Source organism: Hippocampus guttulatus, chromosome 6, assembly GCF_054856545.1.
Source record: "Hippocampus guttulatus isolate MCC_2025c chromosome 6, RoL_Hgut_1.0, whole genome shotgun sequence".
Taxonomy (NCBI): domain Eukaryota; kingdom Metazoa; phylum Chordata; class Actinopteri; order Syngnathiformes; family Syngnathidae; genus Hippocampus; species Hippocampus guttulatus.
The window spans coordinates 6,555,421-6,575,945 of NC_141266.1; the positions used below are offsets into that span (position 1 = coordinate 6,555,421).

Below are 20,525 nucleotides of genomic sequence, written 5' to 3' on the forward strand. Positions count from 1 at the left end.
TACCTCAGTTTCTAGTAACTGTTCATTTTAGAGATTGCCAAGTCTGATTACTTCTGTCAGAAATCAAAATACTGTGTACAGAGATATATAGGCAGAATCATCAGCGAATAACATAAGGTCCCATGAAAAGCATTTGCCAACTTTTCAAATAGTTTTCTTACTTTAATGTTGAAGAAAATTGTCCATCCATTTTCTAATCCACTGATCCTCATAAGGGTCACGGGCGTGCCGGAACCTATCCCAGCTGACTTCGGGCAGTAGGCAGGGGACACCCTGATTGGGTTGCACAGCCCCACGCCGTCACACTACCACCACCATGTTTGACTATTTAGTATGATGTACTTTCTCTAAAATGCCGTTACAGATGCGACAGATGAAACGAGACACACAACTTCCAAAAAGTTCTTTTGTCTCATCAGTCCATAGAATATTATGTCAAAAGTATTGGGAATCACATTTCATTATGAAAGACAAGCGTGATATTGTTCTGGTCAGCAATGGTTCTCACCTTGGAACTCTGCCATGGAAGTAATTTTTTTGCCCTGTTCCCTCCTTATTATTGAGTCAACCCTGACCTCAACTGAGGTGAGGGAGCCTTGCAGTTCTTTATCTGTTGTCTTGGGTTGCTTTGTGGGCCTCTGGGTGAGTCGTTGCTGTGCCCTTGGGATAATTTTTGGATGATGGTGTATTGCGGAGGTCCCCAACCGCCGGTCCGCGGACCGGCACCGGTCCGCTGGGCATTTGGTACCGGGCCGCACAATAAGAGCTTACATTAATTCCGTTGTATTTATTTTGGAATCCGAAAGATATTTTATTTTGAAAAATTACCCAATTCTCCGTTACATTCGTCTGTGTCACTCTTGACGCACGTCAAACCACGCTTCTCCGTCATGTGACTGATTACCTAAAAACAAAATGCCGGAGCTTGCTAAATGAGTAAAATAAACTGCTGGAGATCGCAAATGACGCGGCCGTAAAAGTACGTTCGAGACAACAATTTTGCCGGTTTTCTGGATTCAAGTTATGGCTGAATACTCTGAGATCGCCACAATAGCACTGTTGCTATTTCCGACATGCTACCTGTGTGAGGCGGGGGTTTTGTGCAACACCGGCGACTAAAACAAAATTACGAAGTTGACTCGACGTAAAGCACACACTTCAGGTGTCATTGTCTCCTATTACCCCAAGATGGGACCGCCCGGTTGCAGAAAATCAAACTCGGGGCTCGCACTAATTCAGCATTGTGCTGAGTTGCCAATTTCATGCAGTTTGAATTTGCGTTGTATCGTATTTTGAAGGCATAAATATTACCATAGCGATCAGAGTGTTGTGGCCAGATTAGACGCTCCTCGTGTTTATTATTATCTCTCGAAAACACCACAGTGTTCATGCAGCTCTTACCATATTATTTTGTAGTATTTATCCGCCACACCTTAAATGCCGGTGTGTGAAAATATTGTCTGACATAAACCGGTCCGTGGGGCAAAAAAGGTTGGGGACCCCTGGTGTCGTGGTTCACTCTCCTGAGTTGTGTGCAGGCAGCATCGTATTGGTTCCCACTAAGTGACTATGTGAATATAGATGTGGATGGTTGTTTGTCTCTGTGGGTCCTGCGACTGACTGGCGACCAGTTCAGGGAGTAGTCCTCCTTTTGCCAGAAGTCAGCTTGAATAGGTTCCTGTTCAGAATAAGTGGTTTTGAAAATGGATTGGCGGATCAAAATATGTGTGACTCTTGTGCGGAATACAGTACATTGATGTACTGTATTCGTCATTTGCAAGCAGCATCTTTTTGGGCTGGTATGGGCCACCCTAGCATGCCAAAAGATACGAGTGTAGACAAAAATAAAAAAATAATAATAATAACCAAAGCAATCACATAAATGGTGACTGCATTTACTATGGGGGAAAAAATATTCAAAGCCATGATAAATAGTTAGCTGCCCCCTTGTCAAATCATAAATTACTGTAACTGTGGCAAGTCACTTTTTTTTCTTTTTTTCCCCTGCACGATTACCTCCACACCCGTTCAAGCAAGAAATAACTTAAATATAAAGTAAATGTGCAACATGTTAATAGCCCAAAGTCTCATCCGCTGGGTGTACATTTTTGCCAAGGAGGGTAGTCACTATGGTTAACCTGCACTGACGAAGCTCAATTCAATTAGGAAACAATACCAATGCACAGTACAGTACAATCATTTCAGCCTTCAACACTGCAGCACGAAGGATAAAATATTGTATGTCAGGTGACCAATAATAGGCGTAACCTTATGTGATGACATGCCGAGTAGCAGTCACGTGATCGAGGGACCCGTGCTGTGTCCGTAAAAAAAAAGATGGCGTCAGTTTCGGAAATGTACGATGTAGGCTGGGAAGGTAAGGCAAGGCAAAATTGTGATTATTTGGTAATATAGAGGCTTTGTGTTGTTCTTTGCGTGAAACGGTCGTTGAGATTATGGTCTCAAGTGACATCATACCAATATGGGAAGTAGTTTGCCGCTCGCTTTAGCGTCGTAAACGATTTATTCAATGTAAACAGCTGTCAATTTTACTTGAATATTTATATGATTGATCGTTTCATTTATGCCAAAAACAATGTAAGACAAAATGAGCTCAGTCGTGTGCAAGGTATGATCTTGGTACGTCAGTCTTGAAGAGATTGTTTGCGCTATCATTAGCCATAGCTGCAGGTTCGTGAACGTTAGCCATGAATACAAATCACATTTTTGTCATCTCGTAATATAATGATAATCGTGTGGATGTAATGTCAGTGTTAACGTGACGAAGATTTCCAGTTCAAACACACAGCAGTGCCGTTTCGCAAATTATTATCGTTTGATCGCCTATGTCTGCGTTTTACGACTTGAATTGTGCATGTCTCATGCATATGAATTTCCCAATACAGTATACGTTGCTAATTCGAATTATTCGATTTATTTTATGTGTACAGAGATGCGTGACAAATTGCGCAAATGGAGAGAGGATAACTGCAGAAACAGTGAACAAATAGTGGACGTTGGCGAAGAGCTCATCGGTGAACATTCAGCCAAACTGGGGGATGACAGTAAGTGCTCCGTTTTAAACTAATCCCGTTTTGGAAGTAGACTAGCGCAACAGTTTAAATCCTCATCATTTCGATTCAGTTGTGCATTGTCATAAGAACACTGACTTGAAGAACGTTAATGAGGGAGATACATACACCTACAAGTATGTGTCAGTTGGGGTCGTAGAATTGAGCAGCAACTGTGTTGATAACTGCACTATTTCCACAAAATGTGGCTTCTGCTCTGATAAGTCAAAGTGGCCTTAGTCGCATGCAACATCCGCTTGCTTCGCTCCAAATGGGCACACGATTTTTCCCCTCAGGGAAAAATAATACGGGATAACGAATTGCTTTTCGTGTCACCACATTTCTAAATGGTACAGTTTGGTTCTGCTTCAGTCCATCTGATCTGCCAGGTCCATCCATCAAAATGTGACTGCGAAGACGCAAGCCGGGTATTAACTGTGGTTATACCTCGAATTGCACAGCATAATTGATATGAACTATTTTAACACACACTTGCACACACATATACCGTGGAACCTTGAGTTATGAAGGAAACTTTTTCCCAAACTTTCAAGTTACGCACAACTTTTTGAAGAAAATATGGTTAAGTATATGTTTCGTTATGCGAACCGTCTCAGCATTGGATGAGTTCTTGCTTCTCGCCCTATTTAGCCATCATCTCAGTGCGAAACTCATTGTGAAAGTTGTTTTTTAAACTCAGAATTAGACTGAATTTAACTCAACTGGCTAAATGATTTCATGACCCATTGCCTACCCTGCTTGTACGCCACCCAAACAATCTCCAAGTCACATAAATCCATTGTACTCTTATGACCTTTTCACAGTCTACCCCTCTCTTGGTGGAAAGTTGACAATCAATGAGATATTCCATAGTAGGAGTGGGGCACGTCTTATAAGGTGTCAAAACAATTGTTTGGCATAGCTCTCTGATCGGGCGGATCCCCTTCTTGATGCATCCCACTCATTTTAAAACAGGTGTGGTGGCTTGGAATTTGGATATAGCGTATCGATTAAGATTTTAGCAATCATGACACGGATATTTAAACCCAATTCCATTGGACATCATCCATCCATCCATTTTCCAATCCGCTTTTCCTCACGGGAGTCGCGGGCATGCTGGAGCCTATCCAAGCCGACATCGGGCAGTAGGCAAGGTACACCCTGAACTGGTTGCCAGCCAATAGCAGGCACATAAAGACGAACAACCATTCACACCCACAGTCACTCCTTTGGACAATTTAGAGTGTTCCTATAGTGCATGTATTTGGAATGTGGGAGGAAACCGAAGTACACGGAGAAAACCCACCCACGCACACGGGGAGGACATGCAAACTCCACATAGGAAGGCCGGAGCCAAAATCGAACGCTGCACTTCTGCACTGTGAGGCCAACGTCCTGACCAGTCATTCACCGTGCCACCCCGTTTTGCAAATCATGTCCAACCTATATTTAATAGAATACACTTCAAAGATTTGCAAAGCATCGTTTTCTGTTTTCATTCATGTTTAACACAATGTCCCACCTTAATTGTTTTTGGGTTTGTGCGTTATAACATTGACTGTCAGTCGGCTCTCGCGGCTGAAGGCAGAGGGCAGCCAACTTGACAACCTCTGTAAATGTTTTCGCTGTTATGTAGCTATTTTCTAATGCTGATTGCTAAAAAAAGGAAAAATTTAAAAACAAACTTGTTCAGCTGAAAGAAAAGCATCTCATCTTTCTTTTGGTAGGCTGCGTGTTTATATCGCAATAGAACACAATAATTTGTGGGCCTTGCAAATTAGTCAAAATCCAGTAAAACGGCTGGGGTCTGCTCCAGTGAAAATTGGTGGGATAATAATTGATTCCAAAGACATTTGTTCACGACACCCCTAATCAAAATGCCATGTTTAAAAAAAAATAAATAAAAAAATTAATGAATCAACTAAAATTATAGTTGAAAGAATACAGTTTATTTCTGACTGACTGTTTTACTTCAAAGTCGTTGTGGTAGTACATAAAGGCAAATTCATATACTGTACCATATTTTTGTCATCCAGTACTTGTGCGTCTAACTGTTAAATGCGAGGAAACAGTTTTTCAAAGATGCTTGTAATCTCTCAATTTCCATCAAAGAAGTGTGTACAGGTTAAAATATGTGAAGCATTCGTGTTTGGCAGACCCATTTATTTATATATTTGTTTTTGTAAGCTACACAATCCACTTACCGGTAATTAAAACATTGTCATGTTGCACCAAGTGGGAAGCTTGTTAGAGTTTTAACACAGAATCTTTTGTTTGCCCCTCTTCTGTCCAGTATGGATTATATATGAGCAGGTGATGATTGCAGCGTTGGACTGCAGTCGGGATGACTTGGCTCTGGTAAGATTTTATGATATCCCTTACATAACCAAGCAAGTCCAAAGCACTCATTATTCCTATCACAGCAATTCCTACTTGCAGCATCATTTTTGCCAAATGTGGAAATGTAGTTTTTATTTGGCCAAATGGTATTACTTTGTCGTGCCGAAAAAGTCATTAGCAGAGTTACCTCAGAGGACAAGTGAATTCCAACATGATCCGTACATCGGCGAATGTTTCAATCCAAATTTTCTTCATCAATTCCAAGACTTCTTTCTTGAACAAGTCTATTTCTACCTTTAATGCTTCGAAGCACCACAACAAGTAATATCACAATCAAAGGACGCTCGTTAAATGCGCCTCTCATTACATGACAAAGTGGCGAGGCACCTCCCACCAATTGAGAGTGACCAGTCGGCTTTTTGATGGAAAAGTTTTTCATTGAAATGCCTTTTATCTTAAAATAAAGTAAAGCAGGTAAATCTTTAACCTACGGTGGCGCGTGACCTGCGTCACCGGAAGTTGTTAGCACTCAGCAGTCTACAATTGCAGCTTGTGATCAGAGCTGTTGCGCTATATCTTTAATCCTTATCATTATTCTCATTCAGAGTTGTTTCGTGTACAATTCACCGAGGGCATGGGCAAATAATAGGAATCTGGAGGGCCGGGGGAAGCACTTTAAACCGGCACATGTGAGCTATGATAGTTAACAGGCTACAAAAGTGCGTCGCATGCCTCCGTGTCAGGCACTTGCTCAACATGGCGTGTGTGTGTGTGTGTGTGTGTGTGTGTGTGAGTGTATATGCGTGCGCGGTAATGGGTCGGGAATACATGTATTTCTCAGTTTTCATTTTTGGAGACATAAACTTAATTTTGTGAAAACACAGGTTTCCACAAAAAAATGCCCCCATAAATCCTCTAGAATCGAATCATAAAATCCTCTTGACAGCATTCACTATCAGATCTGCAATATTGACCTCATTTTAGCCACCACATGCTCGCTGGCCATTTTGATTGAAGGTTACAAGACCATCCCAACCTGATGTCACACTAAAAAGCTTATTCAAATAAATGTATCGAGATCTTAAACTGGGAATTAAGCTATTTGACATATAACGAAATTATTTTAGAAAGCACTGGTGTGTTTTTTTTGCAAAATATGGACATTGAACCAATTTATTTTTAGTGACAAACTAACTTGCAGATAACTCATTTAGGACAACCTTCTGCTGCTTTTCTAACTTTACAGAACAATGTTTTTTTCCCCCCCTGTAGTTTAAGGCGTACAAGAAATATGCGCTTGTGTATTTTCCTGACTGCCTTGTTTTAGTTTTTATGTCATGATACAGCTCGTTTAATTAAAATGAATAAAATAAAAATGGCCTTCCTGCTGAAACCCTGTTATGATTTTTACAGATTAAGCAAACAGTTACAAGGAACAGCAACCTCACCCCAGTGGGCAGCCTGGTTAAAAAATAAATCCCAATATATATTTTGAGTGGTTTGGCTTGTACAGTGCCTTATGAAAGCAAAATAGGTCAAAATCTCAAAATTGCACTTTTTTTTTTCGTGCGCATGAATGGAGCATAAAATAGTTTAGTAGATACAGCCAACTATAATTGGTGTCTCTTGTCTGCCCACATCCTTGCAGACCTGTCTACAGGAACTGAGGAAGCAGTTTCCAGATAGCCACAGAGTGAAGCGATTATCGGGCATGAGGCTGGAAGCTTTGGAAAGGTAAGCGTGGAGCACCAAAATCTGGAGCTGGGAAGGGGTGGAAAACATCACTTTTTTTTTTTAAATTGTACTTAAGGAGGCTTGAAATCAGAAACCGTTTACAGAATTTGAAACAATAGTCTGAGTCTGTATATGTTCAAAAAGGTTTGAGGGTTGGGTGTATTTATGTTGGATCACTCAGCATTCATTTACTGAATTGGGTAATGTGGAGAAAGCTTTGACTTTGGATTGCCCTGTATAGCCCTTGAGTTGGACTTCGGGATTCCCGGGAAGGAAGTGGTTAGATCCCACTGTTATTCTCGGGGTACCTCAATTTCTGTTTTCGTCTTTCCCATCCGGTTTTGGTGCTGGGTCAAATGAGTATGTCTTGGCCCCGTAAGTGTTTACGTCACCTCACGTGTTTCCCCTTCTCTCAGTGGTTTATTTTATTTACAAAATTTAAAAGAAATTATACTTCAGTCTTTTGTCAGATGGAGTAACCTGAACACCATAGTTAATTGGGAGAAAAATGGTACACTTAAAGAAAGCTTCTAACAATAATTCCAAAACACCCCTCCAACCCACCAAATCAGCGGCTTGCATCCTTGTGCCATCTGAAATCTTCCAAAGTGTGGCTGAGTAATAAAGTGAGTGTGACAGAGGCAACCATTCCGGACCTGTGCTAATGGTTCAGTGCTAATGGAAACCAGAGTTACCTCTGTCTGCTGTAGTATGTGCGCTAGGACACGGTCTGATCACTGACTGCTTCCTGCCTTGAACAGCAAGTGTTTGATTTGAAAACATCATTCACGTGGTCGTGATGTGTCTGACGGAAAAACGACCGGTGTAGTACACATCTTGCACACATCTTGTTTCTTTTCTGTTTTTCACTTAAGTATAATTTGATATTTAAATCCCATAAACTTTGCTCTGAAACAATCATGTTGACTTCGGCCACCGGTTTTGGGTGCCCAAGTTCACATTTAGTGTGGTGTTATTGGTCAAGACACGGACAACCAAATCAACAACTTGGCTGCAGATGGAAGCACATTTTATGTAGCAATATGATCTTGTTTAAAGGTGAGTCAAACTGGATACAATCAAACAAACAGAAAATTCGAAACAGAATGCTTTGTTTGGATGGAATTCATGACTCATTGTGAAATGATACAAGACTTGTAAGGTTGGCTGTTCACCCATAACCTACACTTAGATGTGTTTATTTCATCCTTAAGATCACGCCACTGATTGCTGAATAGCCTTATTGTAATCATAGAAACATGCACACTGTATACAGAAACTTGATTCTCTGAATTTCCCCACCACCTAATTTTACCAAATTGGAAATGGATTGCATTGAAAACTGAGATTTTCTTTTCTCTCTTTCTGAAGGTATGATGAGGCCAACAAGCACTATGATGCGATTCTTCAAGACGACCCTACAAATACGGTAAGACGGTGATTCCCAACCAGGGTGCCGTGGCAACTTGATGTACCATGAGCGAGCATCAGTGGTGGTGCGGGAAATTTGGGAAATTATCCAGTTTCACTTAATTTGTCCGAAAATAATTTAATGACATATGTCTTTCATCATCTATCTATGCCAACGACGTATAGTAACAGCTAGAAAGAACAATTACATGCGCTTCCGATAGATGGCAAAAGGTCCAAGAAATCTCAATCTGTTGCCGTTTTTCTAACAGTATAAGTTAATACGTCATCCAAATATAATAGCGTTGTGCTCAATCTAAACAACAAGTAGTCATACTTATCGTGACATTTTTCTTGGGTAGGTTATGAGATTTTGCCTAAAAGATTGGGACTCAATGTGGTATTTGACTAGAATCTTTGTATGACTTAACTACTGTACTGTATTGCTGAGCAATATGGGAAAAATAATCTATCACGAGATAGGCCATTTTATATCACGACACCATTGTATATCTTCAGTTATAAAAATTACACAACATACTAGTAATGGGAAAATGAAGCTTCAAATTTACAGTTGTATTTTTTACTTCTCTTGATGATGCCGTTGGTTTAAATAAAAGGGTTCAACAAAAAGCAAGTGAGTGTAATTTTAGGCCAATGTTGAAAAGAGTTTCATCTAGTGGAGTCAACAACTGGTAAAAGAAGCAAAGTTGAAGCTTCATTTAGGCATTCCTACAGCACACACTATGACAGCTAAACTTTTCTCAGTTTATTTTGAAGTGATATTAAACAGGTATGTGTCAAATGAGAAATGCACCCACTAATCCTACTTTTGCATCCTACTTTTGCATCAGCAATCAAAAAGCAAAGTAGCCCAAATACTTTTGCACAAATTAAGCTCTTTGTCTAAATAAGAGGCATAAAAAAATAATTTCTAGAAATTGATGAAAAAAATAATATAAAGACGATTGCTCCTCTAATGTACCGGTACTTTTGAGAACATTTATTGTGCAGGTCTAAAAAGTCAAAATCAAAACTCAAGACTGTATCGTGAAAACAGTCAACATACTAATTGCATCCATTTTCAATATTAATAGACTTCGACTCTTCGAAGCCACTCCTCCCTGTGATATCCGGGACGCTGTAACAATCATTTCCCGTTTAGCTGTGTGTGTAGCGCTAATTTATACTCTTTTTTTCTGCTATTTTTGCTTTAACGTGGTATCAGCAAAACCTTTGTGAAGTGTACCCCGTCAACCAAACAATTCGGTCTTTCACAATCAGTAACATTAGCACGTAGCATGGCTTCTCTATCCTTCCCTCTGATGATTACTCGTATCTTTTTACGAGGATGATACTTGGAAGAAGTTTTGTTGATTTGCTTTCATGGAAGCGAGTTGATGGTGGCTGTGATTCCTGAGTTAGGAAAGAAACGTCTTTAGGAGGTAACAGTCAAAGCTGTTTGCCAGACTACTGGGCTGCAGGTGACATAAGCAGCCCACCGAACCTTTTTGGAACACTGACTGTAATCACAGCAAAATGTGGTTCTCCAAAATATTAACCTGGTGAGGGGTGAATAATTTTGCACGCACCATGTTTAAAACATTTATTTCTACAAAAAAAAAAAAAAAAAAAAAAGAAATCTCATTTTATGTCTTTGTTTGAAGCCTGAAATGTGGCAAAATGTTCAAGGGGCCCGAATCCTCTCACACACGACTGTTGTTAGTCTGAGAAAAGAGCAGAGCTTTTGATGATGACCTTTGAGGTGCAAGTGATGAGAGCCAAGGTGAATTTGAAAAGGGTGGGTTTGACAAATGGCGGAATATGAGACAAGTTCTACATTTTGCGGCTATTATTTTCACCTATTTCATTTAGATTTGACACACAACTTAGAACATAACACCAAGTAGTTGAACCCATCCATTTTTCTTTGTTACAAATGTTTTGTAACCTCAGATGGATGGTTGACTTGTTGCCAAGGTTTGTCTGATTACATTTAGTAGATAATGACAATTATTTTAATAAGAATGCTAAATCACCCATGAACAATAATAATTATATTTGCTGTTTAAATTAAACAATAAATTGAATAAATTTCAAAATTGAAATGAGAATTTAATTAAAAATTATTTAAAAAATGATTCCCCCTATTTATCTAACATGTTAATAACCAAAATAGTAACTGAGTCATCATTTGTCAATTTGAAGCGATTCCCTGCTTTTGAATAATGAAGGAATAGAAAGTAAAAGTTTAGAATCTCATAATTCATCAATCCGTTTTCTGATCCGCTTTATCCTCACAAGGGAGCCTATCCCAGCTGTCTTCGGGCAGTAGGTGGAAACACCCTGACCTCATTTTAGCCAATCGCAGGGCACACAGACGAAAAACCATCTGCGCTCACACTCACACCTAGGGACAATTTAAAGTGTTCAATCAGCCTGCTATGCATGTTTTTGGAATGTGGGCGGAAACTGGAGTACCCAGAGAAAACCCACGAAGGCATTAGGAGAACATGCAAACTCCACACAGGAAGGCCGAAATCGAACACTACACCTCTGCACTGTGAGGCCGACGTGCTAACCAGTCGACCACTGTGCCGCTTTGGATCTCATTATAATCGTTTAATTTTAAACAAAGCAACAGCTTAATCATTAAAAACAAATCTGTAATAAGCCCTAAAATTTTAAATTACACCACATACAGCCAATCACACTCATGGATGATCAGTATTCACAGCTCAACCTCGATCAGAACACCCCTGTCATTTATTCAACCATCTTGGGGCAAGGATTATCGCAAGCAATATCTCCTGCAGGTTCAGGAGTCAGCTGGGGATGGGCCTAAGAAATGATGGAAAATTGGTAACCACAAGGAAGACTTGCAACGCATGCCAGCATGCAAAGCAGAGATTGGAAAGTGAGCTATTGTAATTACATGCTGTGGAGTAGATGTGGTACCCATTAACCAAAATTGTTGAATCAACAAAAATTGCTCAAGGTTTTTTGTTTCTTTTTACCAAGACGGTATCCAATTTCTTTTCAAACTCTTCTCCATTCTGTTGCTTTTCATTGATGATGGGTAGGGTTGTCATGATCCCAACATTTTGACTTTGATAAGATAAGATAAGATATCCTTTATTTGTCCCACACTGGGGAAATTATTATACGTAATGTATAATATACGTATCTCCATAAAATACCTCAGCACTGGTACTGAGAGAGAAGGAGAGGGGGATATATATATATATATATATATAAGGTCACACCCTTTTTGGGGGCAGTTATTTGACCTTATTTGATGATGTGTAGTCGTCTCATTTCACATTCCATAGTTTTGTATGATATAAAGATTGACGGTGACTGAAGCTATATTTACAAAATATTTTACTGTAGCAACAACTTTTTTACAGCAAGCAGCAGCTGATAAAACAGGTCAGTTATTTTATCGAACCTAAAAAGAAGACAAAAAAGGAAACAGTGCCATGGTCAAAATTCAAATCCTCAGTAAAAAGCAGTGAAATTATAGCTGGTAACTGAACAATTTAAAAATTTGTATTTGTGTTCACCAAAACAGTATAAAAATAACAATTAAAATTCATTCAATAACTAAAAAATCATTTTGAACATTTTTAAGCCCTCAAGAACACTTGAACGTGAAAAAAAATACACACTACTGATATTTTCATTTTTATACAGAACTTCAGGACTCGAGGCACCAAAGTATTTATTTTATTACCGTATTTTCCACACTAAAGGGCGCACTGGATTATGAGGCGCACCTTCAATGACTGGCCTATTTTGTAATTTTTTTCATATATTGGACACACCGCATTATAAGACGCCTTCTACAATGCATCCACTAGATGCCAACAGAACACTACACTACACCCTAATTTCTATAATGACGATCAGATGTCAGTAAAACTTATTTAATAAAGCAGCGCCACAGTTCACTTAACCAACAGCACGTTATAACATTGACTCGTTAACGTTGAACTCTCTTGCCGCTGCTCTATTTTCGTGTTCCAATGTGTAACCCGATCGCCTTAAGTTTGAACTCTGCGTTGTTTGCATGTCTCTCGAGCAAGGAGCCATTTTGGGGTCGACATATTACCGTAAAAACCATACACAAGGTGCATCGGATTTTAAGGCGCGCTGTGAGCTTTTAAGAAAATGGAAGGCTTTTAGGTGCGCCTTTTAGTACGGAAAATACGGTAGGACATGCAAGTACATGCACACATAAATTTTAGTGACAATAGAACTGCTGTGATTGAGGGGGTTGCCCCAGTAAAAATGGGTGGGATTCACTGAGTTAAGCGATTGACAACCCGTCGAAGGTGTTGGTGTTTGAAGAGTTTTTGTTCATTTTCCAGTGTGGGTACATGAGATGAGTGGCATCACCATTTGATGTGCAGAGTTAATTTTTTCTTAATCATGCTGCTACTGATGGAGGTGCACTAACGTTAGCGTTTGCTGGGGTTAAATTGGCCTGTTGCATAATGCCATCTGTGCCTGTTTACCTCATTTATTGCCCCTCATATCTGTCTGGTGTATTTGATCAGCACATTAGCATCCAGGTTTTGGTCGACACCCTCGCCCCCTGTCAATGAGTACGTTTTGGTTCAAGGCAGTTGCCATCCTCACCAATGTTCACCACTTTGTGAGCAACTGCGTGAGCAAATATTCCAACAGTTTAAGAATGTTTCTCAACATTCAGTTGGCAGGAATGTAGGGATTTCATCATCACCAGGTCCGTAATTTCATCAAATGATTCTGAAAAACTGGACCTAACCATCCGGGCCGAAAACTAACATTGCCTGTTGACCTTAGACCCCATTAGGCGACTTGTGTTAAGGATATCGCTTCATGGGTTCGGGATCACTTCAGAAAACTGTCAGTTGAAACAGTTTGTTGCTACATCTACAAATGCAGATAAAATCTCTCCCATGCAAAGTGAAAGCCACATGATAAACGTCCATTAATGCCACCCGCTTCTCCGGGCCCGCGCTCATTTAAAATGAACATGGAAAAGTGTGCACTGGTCTGACGAGTCCACATTTCATTTTTGCGGGCAGAAATCATGGGAGTTAAAAAGTCAGCATCTGTGATGGTATGGGGCTGTGTTAGTGGTACCCATGCCATTGGTAACTTTCACCATCAATTATAAAAGATTTTAGAAAAACATATGATGCGTTCCAAGCAACTTCTTTTTCAGGAACGTACCTGCTTATTTCAGCAAGACGATGCCAAGCAACATTCACGTCTTTGAACAGCTTGGCTTTGCATTGAAAGAGTGAGAGTACTTACTCCAGGCGCTTGCCAGCAGTTCAGAATCCTGTCTCAAATTGAAAAAAGGTTGCACATTATGACATGCATAATCTGACAACAGAGACACCCCGGACTGTTGAGCAACTCAAAATGTAGCTCAGACAAAATTGGGTAAAAACGTGACCAAGAAAGCTTCAAAAATGCTGTCATTAGTTCCCTAACGCTTATTGAATGTTAAAAGATGATGAAACACAGTGGTATCCCTGACCCAGCATGTTTTGGAAGAACAATTCAAATGGAGTAAATATTTGCAAAAAGAAACAAGTATATCTGTTTCCAGATGACATACCTTGCATTGCAGTGCATTCAATTTAATGTCTGTTGAAAAAGGATTTGAAAATAATAGTCTTCTGTTTTCATGTTTTGAACACCATCCCAACGAGATTGAAATTGAGGCTTGAGGCAGACCAAAATCGGGTTGGAACTGCGATGCCCTTGCAGGTCCATGTTCTCGCTTAATAAGTGGATTCCTGACATGGCTCGTACATCGCTCCCAATGCCTTTGGCGCAATGAGTGAAGCAGAGAAAGCTCCACTCAATCAAGTGACACTCCATAAATCCTGTGGCAGGGCATTGCTTCGAATGGAACAGCAGCTTGTTAAGTTTTTCACTCACTACAATGAGGAGGAGAGTATCACAGGGAAAGCGGTGGAAAAGTCAGTGTAGTGGAAGTAATAATTTGGATTGATGAGAATTTAATCCACCTTTAAGTCAATTCAGCATCAGAACGAAGCGGAAAGCATTTTTCAACCAATGTAAATTGGACAGGCGAAGTTATAGATGCATGCTGTGCCAGCAGGAAGGCAGGCATTTGGGTTTAGGATAGTGTGCCATTTTCCCCAAATGGTTCTGCGATGACTCACCACTATCTTAGCTTGTGAGCTCATTTATTGGATACTGCCACTGCCAGTATCTCCTCTAATGCCTCGGTTGGCTTCTTCATTTCAAGACTCCATTATTGGAATAAATACCCTTTCAAATGTTAATCTGTTGTTTCAGGCTATTCCCGTTTGTCTTCATGGCTGTTGTAATTCACCAAATTGGCTGTTTTGAGATAGATACTATAAATTGTTGTGCAAATAAATTCGGAACACACACAATCCATCACAGTCACATTCTCTGAGACAAACACTGAGCTAAATCTTGTTTATGTTCTACCCTTTAGGCAGCAAGAAAACGCAAGATCTCTATTTTGAAGGCCCAGGGAAAGAGCCCTGAAGCCATCCGGGAGCTCAATGAGTATTTAGAGCAGTAAGTCCCCTTAACCCATCACAACCACTTTTAGTATACATATTTGCATATCTGTCTGTCTATCGGTCTATATGTTGAGTTTTTACAAATGCAGTTGGTGGGTGGATGTGCGGTTGGAAAGATTTATGCATTTTTAATACCTATGTACGTTTAAACCAGGGGTGTCAAACTCATTTTTGTCACGGGCCATATTGTTGTTATGGTTTCTCTCTGAGGGCCGTGATGACTGTGAATCTGTGAGGGCCATTATGACTGTGAACCAATATAAATGTACGATTCCATTTTATGATCACATATACAGAACAAATTGATGGCGAACTCGTTTTGAAATCAGAAGCTGTAAAATAATTCTTCAGCTTTTAGCTTTAACACGGGCCGAATCTGGCCCTCGGACCTTGAGTTTGACACCTGTGCTTTAAAGCAGTGGTCCCCGACCACTGGTCCGCGGACCGGGTACCTCCTAATGTTGGTTCGCAAGTTGAAATAGACATAATTTGCCGATAAATGAAAGAAGCAGTGCGCAGAAAGTACGAGGAACAAATCTACGTACAGCGAAACAAACACGCAGCTAATGGGCGACAGCCATGACTTCCTAGGATCAAGCTATTTTGCAGTGATGTGTTCCTCGAGCCGGTCCTTGGCCTCGAGGACCGGCTCGAGGACCGAAGGGCGGTCCTTGGTCCTCGGCCTTGGCCTCGGAGTCGAGTCCTTGGTCCTTGGCCTCGGGTTGCCGGTCCTCGGACACAACGAGGGATTAAAGCCTCTAATCCTTCGTCCACAATAAGTGGGCCAGAGGACCGCAAAAATCATAAAGAAATCAAACAAAATCCATCCAGGGAAACCCACGTTGATGACTTTCTCTGGCGCTTTAAGAGGGGCGGGGCTGCCACTGCCAGTCAGTACAATGTGTAAAGAGCGGCATCACAGTTAGTTTTAATCACGGTTCGTTCCGTTCGCGATCGGCAGTTTAAATAGCGTGTAAAGCCTTTCTGTAACAGTGGTGTCTTTTATTTAGTTATTTTTGCACAGTCGTCACGTTTGTGCGGTCACACTAGAATGTTTGTTTGAACCAAGTAATTTGCGTTACAGCTGGAGTCAATCATGTCGGCACTTCACTTCCAGGTTTGGCCGTTGGGATTTGGAGTCCTTTTGCTCAATTCCAGTTATGTTTGCTGAATGCATTCTCATGTTTGGAATAATGAATATTGATAATACATAGTTTAAAATCATGGTTGATTTAATTATTTATTATTGTGAATTTGAAGGTATTAATTAATGTAGTATTAGTGGTAGTGGTAATAATAGTACTACTCAGAGAATGTTTAGAGATTCGGCCATCTCGTTACCTCTGCGTCCCGCGTCCGAGACGCATAATTTTCCCACGGGACGCACAGTTCCAAATAATGTGCGTTTTTGGGACACAAGGAAATTTCTCAGTCAAAACAAATAAACAAACCAAAAAAACTACGGCAAGCCTGAGGATTTCACGGTAACAATCGTTACCGGTAGCGTGTCGTTTCCATGGCGTCATTTTAACGGTAGCGAAAAATAGTTTAACCATAAAAGTCACCGCACACGAGTTGACTGTGTGATCAACGCGATTTCACTGTGCCTGTATGTGTGTTTGTGGTTTGGTGTGGTGTGTGAGTGTCTTTCTTCTAATTTACTTTCGTTTTGTTTTCAGTGTTGGGGGGGGGGTGCAACAGATAACGTTATGTGCGCATGGGGGTTGCTATTTTAGTCCGCAAACTGAGGAATCGCGCAGATGAAAGTTTGACATGGCGGCGAAAATAAAACTCACAAAGGTCTACTAATTACGACATTTAAGAAATGGGAATGCCAGTCTGATTTTTCGTATGAATCGTCCAAAGGGCGTATCACTAAACTCACCTGGAATGTATGCACAGAACACGAGAGCAAGATACGACGAGAGGCACGATTACGAGACAAGTTGGTCATTAGATGTGTGGGCTAATTGTTATGAAAAATATTATGAAACAGTCTTGGTTATTCTATAATTTACTGGTTGTAGCACAGTAACTTTATGAATAAAACATTCGTCACAAGGTGTAGTAATGCTAATGTTAACTGTTGGTAGAACTCATGATGACGTGTGTTAAATTATTTCGTTAAATTGATAGTAGATTACACATGCATCGTCTTGGGAAGAGGATGTCAAGCCACATCAATACTTACCTGTATTAATGATTACCAGTAAATTAATCTTTGCAGTGTGAGATTGGAAAAAATACTCTGATGATGCCACATGAGTACACCAGTTTTTGATCCATTTATTTCTTGGAATAAACATGGAGTACACAGCTACTGATGTAATGTTCATTGTTAATGCATTGTTTTCAAACATTTACCCTTGAAACATTATACTTTTGAGTGTCAGAATTCTTGATTATGAATATCAGTCAAAATAGAAAAATGGGTTCCCATGATGAATGTTTACGGAACCCAACATTAGTTACCATGGTTTCCCATTGGGTAATCCGACAGAACTGAAAAACGGTTACCATGAATTTCCAAAATCCTCAGGCCTGCTACTGAATTATTTAAATTTTTGCAGCATTTGTTTATAATTGTATGTACAGTATATGTTGTTGTTTGTGTTATTATCATATGCAATTGAATAAGTAGACCATTTCAGAATTCGAAATTTGGGACTCTCTCAATGCATAATGGGACTCATACTTTTCTGATCAGCGAGTCCCTGGGACTTGCTGCCGGTAAACTGTAAACTTATCACTGAGAGATTACCGCTTTTTGTACCGCTTTCGTACCCTGACTGTTCTATTCTTTGAATAAAAACACTTCATTCAAGCATTAGGGAGTGCAAGGGGTTATGATGGAGGGGTGTTTGCAAATCATGAAGACCTGCCAAGTGGTATGATAGCATTGTTTTATACATGTCCTCGGCTAGGCCTCAGCTTAAAACTCAGTCCTTAGTCCTTGGCCTTGGCCTCGGAGTCAAGTCCTTGGCCTTGGCCTTGGCCTCGGGTTGCCGGTCCTTGGACACAACACTGCTATTTTGACAAGAGAAGCTCCTCCCCTCGCGACTTCTCCAGAACGACGTGGAAGAGGAAGCTGTTGTGCATTGGAATGTGATCAAAAACAAGGCAATCCAAGAAACCTGTTCAATAGTTTGAACAAGTAGCACCCGAGTGATCAAGTGGAAAGCATGAAAATTCGAGCAGAATTTGCACAGCCTGCCCACGTAAACATCAGAAATTTGTCGCTAATAACTAGCCAGTAGCCACCGGATGAAAGCAGCAGTCAATCCTGTCATCTTTTGATCGGTCACGTTTGCAAGTAGCAATGCTTCTAACGCCGTATGTTGAATCATAACTTAATTATTATGTTTGCATTATAAGGTGGATTTTATTATTTAGGATTGGTTCATTTCTTAATAGTTCACAGTGTTATTTAATTGTGTTCTACATTTCTTTTTACAGTAGAATAACACTGTTTGAAATATGTAATGTTAATAAAATGTTAAATTACTCTATAATTATGTTTGTTGTCAGTACCAGCTCTTTAAAACTGGGAATTTAAAAGCAATGGAAAATAGTGGTTACCCGTCTGCGAACGGCATGTACTTTTTGTGTCACAGGTTTGTTGGTGATCAAGAAGCATGGCACGAGTTGTCAGAACTCTACATAAATGAACATGAGTAAGTACATTTGTATTATGCTGCAAAAAGGACTTTTGATATGCATGAATACTTGTAATTCAATTGAAAAGCCAAAACAAACTTTGACATCACAACCCCATCTGCTTGTTTTGAGGGGCACTGCCCCACTTTACCGTAATGCAAGAAAAAAGATCATATTTCTTCCCCCCCCTCTCACCCATATGCGACAAGTATCAGATTTTTTTTTCTTCAAGCAGTGTGAGCAGTCCAATTCAGATTTTGTATTCCAAATCTGATGTGGCCACTTTTGTATGTGGCTATAAATCGAATATAGAGGCAACACGTCTGCATTATGAACACATCCAACTCATACCTCATCAAAAGTCCATTATGCGCTCAGCGGGGGTGGCATGTGATGGGGTGCTTGTGAGGGAAACAACCGTGAAAAAGCATTGTTTTGTGGAACAGTGTTGACTTTACATTTGACTTTTATTTCATCCCACTTGGAACATGAAGCATCAAGTTGACATTTGTGGCGATAGTAGTCTGGTCATCTTTAGTAGACGTCTCCGTGACGTGACATGTTGAGATGAGGTCTCCAGGAAACAAAGATTTTCCTAAAATATTTCTCCCTCCTCCCTCGTCGCTCCTCTGTCGATATAAGACAAAAATAAAAAAAGAGCCCAGACACACTGGACCATATTTACGTCCATAAACACTGCTGTATGATGTCGGCTTTTGTGCATGTCACTCGACTTGTGCTTTGTGCACGTGCGTGTCCCATCACAAGCCTGTTGTGTTTTCATCAGAAGTAGCATTTGTTCCTGAAATGTGAAAAAGTACATACAAACATCAAATTGGAAAAAAAAGAAAACCGAATTGAACATAAAGGCCTGCAGCGTGAACTTAGCTTCAGTAAAACTTGATGCGTACAAGTATGGCACTATTACATTCAACTGCAATACTTTTGAGACCCTTCGTTTTACTTTATCCTCCTCTTAGTCAAGAGGAGCTCTGTTTTTTATTTATTATTATTATTTTTTAACCTTTGTGGTGTGGAGGTGGGCACTTTTGATTTAATGCGCACGTTTGGGGTGGGGATGCGTGCATTGCATGCACACTGACGCAAATCCTAAATGTGGTATGAATGGAACTGTGTCCGCATCTGCCACCTCCATACAGTCCACCGCAGTCTGCAGACATGCAGTGCGGAAAGTATGAATTGGCCTTTAAGGTGTAGCAAATGCGGTAACTGTCATACACTGGCTGGCATCTGCTATAATTGTAAAGCTGCCTTCGAAATTGCAGAGGTATGCTGAGATGTACAACTTTAAAAAAATAAATAGCTATTTCAGCTGACAGCAAGTGAGCATTGACAAGCTTGACTCAACTGGAAGCTGACATGCCAAAACCGGACTGAACCGCTACAGTCTAATCCTGCCTGAACGCTGAATTCTCGTGGTATTTGTGAGTTCACAAAAACACAATGACAATCTTGTCCCGAACCCACTGAATTTTCTCCGAACAGAACCACTGGTGGGGTGGACTAATCAAAAAGAAACAATGTGTTTGGGGGCAGGATATGCGGCTGTGCCCAAAACTTTTCTCGGTTGACAATCGGCTTGATTTAAAAATCAAATGTCATGGTATTTAAAACGCCCTATATCCCCATGTTTAAATTGCAAAAATGGCAACTATTGCTCAATGCCATGGTGCTATCTGTGCAAATCATCAATAAAAGGACTCAGCTG

General features: G+C 40.3%; 1 protein-coding gene across 2 annotated transcripts in view; it reads left to right on the forward strand.

Moving 5' to 3' along the window:
- The first annotated feature begins 2,273 nt into the window (after positions 1–2,273).
- emc2 (ER membrane protein complex subunit 2) overlaps positions 2,274–20,525 on the forward strand; it is a 44,809-nt gene continuing 26,557 nt past the window's right edge. For both annotated transcript variants that reach the window (XM_086113948.1, XM_086113949.1), the window contains exons 1-7: positions 2,274–2,377; positions 2,952–3,065; positions 5,365–5,429; positions 7,060–7,145; positions 8,517–8,574; positions 15,049–15,134; positions 18,754–18,813. In XM_086113948.1, coding sequence (XP_085970074.1) covers positions 2,338–2,377; positions 2,952–3,065; positions 5,365–5,429; positions 7,060–7,145; positions 8,517–8,574; positions 15,049–15,134; positions 18,754–18,813 — 509 coding nt within the window. In that variant the 5' untranslated portion in view covers positions 2,274–2,337. The remainder of the gene's footprint in view (positions 2,378–2,951; positions 3,066–5,364; positions 5,430–7,059; positions 7,146–8,516; positions 8,575–15,048; positions 15,135–18,753; positions 18,814–20,525) is intronic.